Source organism: Myxocyprinus asiaticus, chromosome 12, assembly GCF_019703515.2.
Source record: "Myxocyprinus asiaticus isolate MX2 ecotype Aquarium Trade chromosome 12, UBuf_Myxa_2, whole genome shotgun sequence".
NCBI classification, from domain to species: domain Eukaryota; kingdom Metazoa; phylum Chordata; class Actinopteri; order Cypriniformes; family Catostomidae; genus Myxocyprinus; species Myxocyprinus asiaticus.
Window position 1 is genome coordinate 51,101,994 of NC_059355.1, and position 8,022 is coordinate 51,110,015.

At 39.2% G+C, this 8,022-nt stretch overlaps 1 protein-coding gene across 1 annotated transcript in view; it reads right to left on the bottom strand.

Annotated features, from left to right (window-relative positions):
* Positions 1-346: 346 nt before the first annotated feature.
* The window catches only part of LOC127449593 (uncharacterized), a 9,812-nt gene continuing 2,136 nt past the window's right edge, over positions 347-8,022 (bottom strand). The window contains exons 2-3 of the mRNA XM_051713129.1: positions 4,488-4,660; positions 347-1,340 (exon numbers count right to left, since the gene is read on the bottom strand). Coding sequence (XP_051569089.1) covers positions 1,124-1,340; positions 4,488-4,660 — 390 coding nt within the window. The 3' untranslated portion in view covers positions 347-1,123. The remainder of the gene's footprint in view (positions 1,341-4,487; positions 4,661-8,022) is intronic.

Consider the following 8,022-nt stretch of genomic DNA (forward strand, 5'->3'; position numbering starts at 1 on the left):
CATCCAGTGAGCGGCAGTTCTGTGGACGGAAACACCTTGTTGATGAGAGAGGTCAACAGAGAATGGTCAGACTGGTTTGAACTGATAAAGTCTACAGTAACTCAGATAACCACTCTGTACAATTGTGGTGAGAAGAATATCATCTCTGAATGCTGTTCTGAGATGCGGGTTGGCGCTGCTTTGGTGGCACTAGGGGGACCTACACAATATTAGACATGTGCTGTTAATGTTGTGGCTGATTGGAGTATATTAAACAATAACAAACTGGTTTGGACACTAAAAGACTACAAGAGTTATATAACTGCAGTCAAATCAAACCCCAGAACGGAAGGAAAACAGAAAATGCTTACATGGCAAATATTTTATTGTATAATTACATGTATTCAAATATAACATTACAATAGCCTATTACACAAGACTTTAAGCCAATTATAATGTCATGAAAAATCCTACAAAGCCTAATCTGACCTTTCGATTGCAATGGCTGGTATTAGTGTGCTACTGCTATCAAATTATCTGTCTTAAATTAAGACAACACATTCTTCATTACCTGTTTCATTTACATAAATCACAGTTGATAAAATATTTCTGCATACTTCATATGAGGACTGTCCAGATTAAAACAAGGAAACATTCATTGAAAACACAAAATCATTCCCAAAATTATCATCAGAGAGTGAAAGATAATTACCACGTCTCATCTCATTATAATATTTAATTCCACACGTTTCCTGACTGCATGGTTGGTCACATAAACATGTATGTATATGTCAACATTGTGAACCAGAAAAGAAAATAGCTGTGGAATGCAAATACTATATCCTACAAGTTACTACACCCAAACCATCCTCTTTTCACATTATATTTATGTTTGTCTAAATGATTCTCGAAACTTTGAGGTAACTGTACAGTCGACAAATGCATAGATGCGTTTTCAATAGGATTTATGTGAGTGTAGTGAATTAAACATCAAATTCAATGTTTGAGTAATGATAGTTAAGCTTATCATGTGTCATCAGAGCTTATGAATGAGTTAGTTGTCAGTGACATGTACACTACATTGTGTATTTTGTGTTTAGTTCCAGAAATCTTAAGGTCCGAATGAATCAAAGGCTGCAGGTTTTTACGGAGATGATGTTCTGGGTTTGAAGAGTCCAGTTTTCCTGAGGTATCTCACGATCAGCGGTACAGACACGAGTGTGATGCTGATGCGGACCGGAGCGAAGAGTTTGTGGATGGCGTACGCCAAAACAAACGTACTCGTGCCTGCAGCCATCTTTGATTGGACAAACGATTCACTGAAGCCGAGTTTACACAACAGCGCTGCCATATCGATACCACTGAAAAGACAATACACACACAATCAGGAAATATAAGTGGAAGCAAAAATACACTTGCAGTCATTTTATTTTTAAAGCAATTAGCTACAAGCTGTTTGTCACAGTGCTTTTACCATAGTAACATTGTGCAGCCTCAAGTGGATTTTTGCTTTTATCAATTTTATCGAAGACAAATGTTCAATAAATTATTACACTTGGGTATACGTCAATCCATTTTTCTATACAACAATATTTTAAGTTAAAATGTAGATGTATATATACTGTTTGTAGGAATGAGTATAATCAGGGGCTGTAACTGGTCACCATTTATTTTAAGTTTTTCCACTATTATAAATCACCTCTTAGCTTTGCACTTCACTTCAACAGTCTTGCGGTGCAACAAATTAATTTTTAAAATGACAAATATTCAGGGGGCGGGGTGGGGCCTGGGTATCTCAGCGAGTATTGACCCTGACTATCACACCTGGAGTCGCGAGTTCGAATCCAGGGTGTGCTGAGTGACTCCAGTCAGGTCTCCTAAGCAACCAAATTGGCCCGGTTGCTAGGGAGGGTAGAGTCGCATGGGGTAACCTCCTCATGGTCGCGATTAGTGGTTCTCTCTCTCAGTTGGGCGTCTGGTAAGTTGTGTGTGGATCGCGAAGAGTAGCATGAGTCGTTGATAATAATTTATGTGGCCTGGGTAGCTCAGCGAGTATTGACGCTGACTATCACACCTGGAGTCGTGAGTTCGAATCCGGGGCGTGCTGAGTGACTCCAGTCGGGTCTCCTAAGCAACCAAATTGGCCCGGTTGCTAGTGAGGGTAGAGTGGTCATGATTAGAGGTTCTCGCTCTCAATGGGGTGTGTGGTAAGTTATGCATGGATCTCGAAGAGTAGCGTGAGTCTCCGCGGTGTCATGCACAGCAAGTCACGTGATAAGATGCACGGATTGACGGTCTCAGAAGCGGAGGCAACTGAGACTTGTCCTCCGCCACCAGGATTGAGGTGAGTAACCGCACCACCATGGGAGAAAAGGGGATAAATATATATATTTTTTAAATTACAAATATTCCATGTAGTAGTCTCTGTACACTTTTTATGTACAGTTTTTTTTTTTAAATAGTTTTGAATGACTGCAGGTCACACTACATACATTATCCAAAGAGAATTCATAGTCAGAACCATCAGTTTTAGAAATACATTTTTTACTAGAGCTGTCGGAAATCAACACGTTAACGCATGCGATTAATTTTAAATAAGTTATTTTTCTTAATTGCAATTTACACATTTACTAATTCTCAAATTAGATTCTGACATTCCAACACCGGATGGAATAGGGCGGAACCGCGGCGTCGTGTTCCAGAGTGACAGTTTGGACGAAGTATCATTTACCTGGATAGTGCCAGCGTTAAAAGCAAAACAAGATGTTCCTTGCAAGCGCTTTTCATGTGGATTTTAAAGCGGCACGCATCTTCGTGACTGCTGTAGCAAAGTGGTTAGCCATGATTAATAGTGTGGCAGATGAAGGTTTAAGAAATGTAATTCCCGTTGCAATGAAACGCAAACTACAGGGACTAGATATTTCAAGTAGTCATTTTAGGGCATTTCTATCTTTATACTGTGGAATGCTCTGGAATGTTAAAACATTATTGTTGTAATATTGATTTCTAAGAAAAAACAATGCATTTTGACAAGAAAAGTAGTACACTATATGGACAAAAGTATTGGGCCACACCTCTTAATCACTGAATTCAGGTGTTTCATTCAGTCCCATTGCCACAAGTGTATAAAATCAAGCACCCAGCCATGCAGTCTGCCTTTACAAACATTTGTGAAAGAATGGGTCATTCTAAAGAGCTCACTGAATTCGAGCGTGGTACTGTAATAGGATGCCACCGTTGCAACAAGTTAGTTTGTGAAATTTCTTCCCTCCTAGATATTTCACGATCAACTGTAAGTGGTATTACTGCAAAGTGGAAGTGTTTAGGAACCACAGCAACTCAACCATGAAGTGACAGACCACGTACAGTTACAGAGCGGGGTCGCCGAGTGCTGAGGCGCATAGTGCGTAAAAGTCGCCAACGCTCTGCTGACTCAATAACTGCAGAGTTCCAAACCTCCTCTGGCATTAACATCAGCACAAAAACTGTGCACCAGGAGCTTCATGGCATGGGTTTCCATGGTCGAGCAGCTGTATGCAAGCCTTACATCACCAAGCACAATGCCAAGCGTTGGATGGAGTGGTGTAAAGCGCGCCGCCACTGGACTCTGGAGCAGTGGAAACGTGTTCTGTGGAGTGACGAATCACGCTTCTCTATCTGACAGTCTGACGGATGAGTCTGGGTTTGGCGAATGCCAGGAGAACATTTCCTGCCTGACTGCATTGTGCCAGCTGTAAAGTTTGGTGGAGGAGGGATAATGCTATGGGGTTGTTTTTCTGGGGTTGGCCTAGGCCCCTTAGTTCCACTGAAGGGAAATGTTAATGCCTCAGCTTACCAAGACATTTTGGAAAATTCTATGCTTCCAACTTTGTGGAAACAGTTTGGGGAAGGCCCTTTTCTGTTCCAGCATGACTGTGCCCCAGTGCACAAAGCAAGGTCCATAAAGGCATGGTTGGATGAGTTTGGTGTGGAAGAAGGCCTGCACAGAGCCCTGACCTCAACCCTATCGAACACCTTTGGGATAAACTAGAACAAAGATTGCAAGCCAGGCCCTCATGTCCAACATCACTGTCTGACCTCACAAATGCTTTTCTGGAAGAATGGGCAAAAATTCCAACAGACACACTCCAAAATCTTGTAGAAAGCCTTCCCATAAGAGTGGAAGCTGTTATAGCTGCAAAGGGGGGGACCAACTCGATATTAATGCCTATGGATTTAGAATGGGATGTCTTAAAAGCTCCTGTAGGTGTAATGTGTAGGTGTCCCAATACTTTTGTCCATATAGTGTATATATTGAGTCAAATTTCAGCACTTTAAAAGTCGGCGATTAATCGCGATTAACTACGAAAAAAATCATAAGATTAATCACGATCATGCGATTAATCATGATTAAATATCTTAATCAACTGACAGCACTAATTTTTACATTTACTGAAATATTTCACTACATGTTGGTGAAATCTAGACTAATGTAATGGTACACTGAATTAATAAAGCAGTCATCTCACCTGGATACTGCAAGGTAGAATATTCCCAGAGATATGAGAGAGATTCCAATGTGGAATGAGACTCCGACAGCTCCGTATTCCTTAAACACTTTCTTGAGCTGCTGTGTTTTACTGGGTTTCTCATCAGGCTCTGCTGGAACACCCTGAGCACTGGAACCAGAGGAGAGCGCCTCCTGTTGAGAGGACAAACAAATGACAACTAATTAACCGTCAGTAAAAGAATACAAAATTATAAATAATTCTAAATGAGTGGAAACAATAAATGTTCTTTTTAGACTGGAGTAGAAGTTGAGGGGCAAGTGGTTTCTCTTCATCGGACCAGGAGGGGGGTGTCAGAAGCTTCTGTGCGCGGGGCACAAGGAAAATTTAAGGGGACAGTGCCCCACTAGCCCCATCCCCCATTCTCCCCCTAGGCCTGACATATTCTGAGTTTTCTGTGAAGATTTTCCCTCAGAGGGAGGAGCTTATAGTGCCACGCCGCTCCATAACCAATCAGAAGCAAGAAGCTTTTGAGTGACTCCTTCAAGGGCCAATAATATCTAGATTTCTGTTGAGAACTGCACAAAAAGTACATTCAGGAATGGATTATTAGGACTAATGTTCCAGTGTCTCTTTGAATCTAAATATTTTGCATTTCGTTGTCAAAATAATAATAACAAACACACCTTATCACATGAAAAATGTTGCTCTGAATTGTTTTTTGAAGGCGAGGCAAAAGGACACATTTAAAAAGGAACATTTCTGAAAATATCAGCAGTGTTTGCATCAGCAGTAGAATAGTGTTAAAGTTTAAGGTAAGTTTAGGTTTTAGTCTTTAGTTCAGTATAAATGATGCATTTACTGTCGTCATGACGCTTGTTTACACTTGTCTGTTTATGAGAAACAAAGCACTGAAAGAAAGAAAAAATGAATTACAATTATGTATTTGTAACACATGCTAATAATATGTGTGCATCTATCAATGTAAGTCAATGGGAGATTTTTTTTAGCTTTAAATGTTACATTTCTTATAAAGTATATTTTTATAAAGAATTTTTTTTTTTTTTTGCACCCATAAAGCTTTTTGGAAGGCATCTTTGTGTTAAATTAATTCAGCTTAAGTTTAATAGTTTAGCGTCAGAGGTTTAGAGCAAACACTGACCAGAATGTCTGTGGAATATCAATACGGTGCTGTACAAACACTGTAAAGAAAACTGTATATTTACAGCACAATTCAGTGTGTTTTTGTAAGTCCTTATGTAATTGTAAAACACAGGCTTATTGTTAACCTACAAGCCCAAATTTTATGCTAATTCAAACTGGCACAATACACAAAGAACACAGACTTTTCTTTTCTATAGAGAGAGCAGTCATGCAGGCGTGGGGTCGCAGTCATGTGTGAGTGTGTGAGTGTGTGAGCAGGACAGGGCAACATGCCAAAGTTCAAACAGACAAAACTGTGTTCTGTACGATAAGAGTGTGAGCAGCCAGATGCACAACACATTGCAATCAACACGAGTACATCTGTCAGAGCAGGGCGGGACGTTAACAGCCGTCATGATGACAGAGTGAAAACACACTTGAGCCGGAGAAAGAGAAACTCTGACTGTGATGAGAAGTGCAAATGTTTAGTCAAGGCCCTGTCTGACAAACACTAGTAATCTGCTGACAAACCTGTGGACACATGCCAACAGCACTGGCTGACCTGACAAACACACAGCAAACAATACTGACATCTAGACAGCAGGGTGACTGATGGCCCATATATCTTGTGCAATTTAGATGTACACAAACTGGCGAGATTGAAATGAACACTAAGTTTACACAATAAAATATAAATGTATATATATATATATTTGAAAACAGAAAATGTGCACGATCCAAAGACTATATTGGTGGTAGATTTTGGAACTGAGAAACCACAATATATTGCGATCCCAATACTTAAACGGTCATGTCCTGTATCATCTAGTAAATGACCTGTTTTGGAACTAGTGTAGTACTGCCAAAACTTTATTTTGGGTCATTTGCTCAGAACTGTACATCATTTGACAAGTAGTTTAGAATTATTTTCTTTCCATGTAAAAATACTGTGGCAGTACTATGGTACAGTGGTGGCATCAGATGTAAATAATATAGTACATTGATGTACTGTATTGTACTGAATGCCCTCTCGCTAAATCTAGTGTACTCGCAGTCCTTTGAAAAGTCTTATGTTGCAGAATAAGACTTAAAAGTATGTCATGAAACCAGCCAACCCCATTACAACCATGCCCTGATTCAAACTGAAGATCCTGTAAATGCAAGTTGAAGTATGAGCCTCAGTTGATTGTTTTGCCCAAAGAACCATGGTAACACATGGACATGCACGATGGTAATACCATGGTATTCGCTGAACTACGCTGGTACATGAATATGGTAATATTAATTTAGAATTCAGCTATGGTATCACTTCTGGAAAAAATACCTCCACAGGTCAAAAACACCATGGTAATTTTGGTACTGTAAGGGTACTTGATATATCAAAGTACCACCTTTACCATCTAGTATTGCAATACTGTAGGGCTGGGTGATATGTTCATATATATCGTGGCGAGATTTTGCTATATCATGTATATCGCGATATGTAAATATCCATGTGCGTGGAGTGTGCATATCCATCAGCGGGCAGGGCTTCAGGTGAGACTAAGAGAATTGAAGAGTTGTGGACAGAGTTTTTCAGCAAAATTAATGACATTCACCTTGCGTTCAGCACTTCATAAGAGCTAAATTCTGCTTGTCTGTGTTTCATGTGAGTGTTGCGCACACTATCCATCAGGCTTCACGATACTTGTGCTCCAGAGATAGGAGAATGCAGAGCAGGATCACTCATACTGCATTTGGCTTCTCTCGATATTGTGCCGCAGACCACAAAAGTTTTTCTTTTTAACCTTAAAGCAGTAAGAAGGAAGTCAAACATGTAAAACAGCTAGACAGCCTGACTCACCACCGCTGACAAAGAAAACAGCTGCAACTTTCATGCAACAAAATAAAGGGATTTTAAACGAAACATTGTCACTGCCTTGAGATATTCATATATCCTCTAGAGATGATTTAAATAATTAACAGCCTAATGAAGTGTTTATTTTCAGTGGATACTTTCTTTTTACTGTATTGTTATTTATTTGTTGTTGCATTGCTTTGAGAAAATGTATAATAATAATAATAATATTGGTCAACAACATAGACTGAAATGTGGCATAAAGTGAAATTTTGCATAATGTTGATTTAAAAACCTTACTTTGACTACGTTTGTCAAGTTTCAAATAAATAGAACATTTGTAAATGTATAAAGTATTTAATTTGTTGATATGCATTACAATATGTTCATTTAACGAATACGCCAATTTGCATTGTTTTTCCAGAAAAAAAAAATACTATATTGTGATATACAGTTGCAATCAAAATTATTCAACACCCCTGACCAGCAACACATTCTGGTGATGTGAATTATAACACACCAACTAAAATCTCAGTAAACAGTCAAAGTAAGTTTTTAATACACATTTGAGTGATT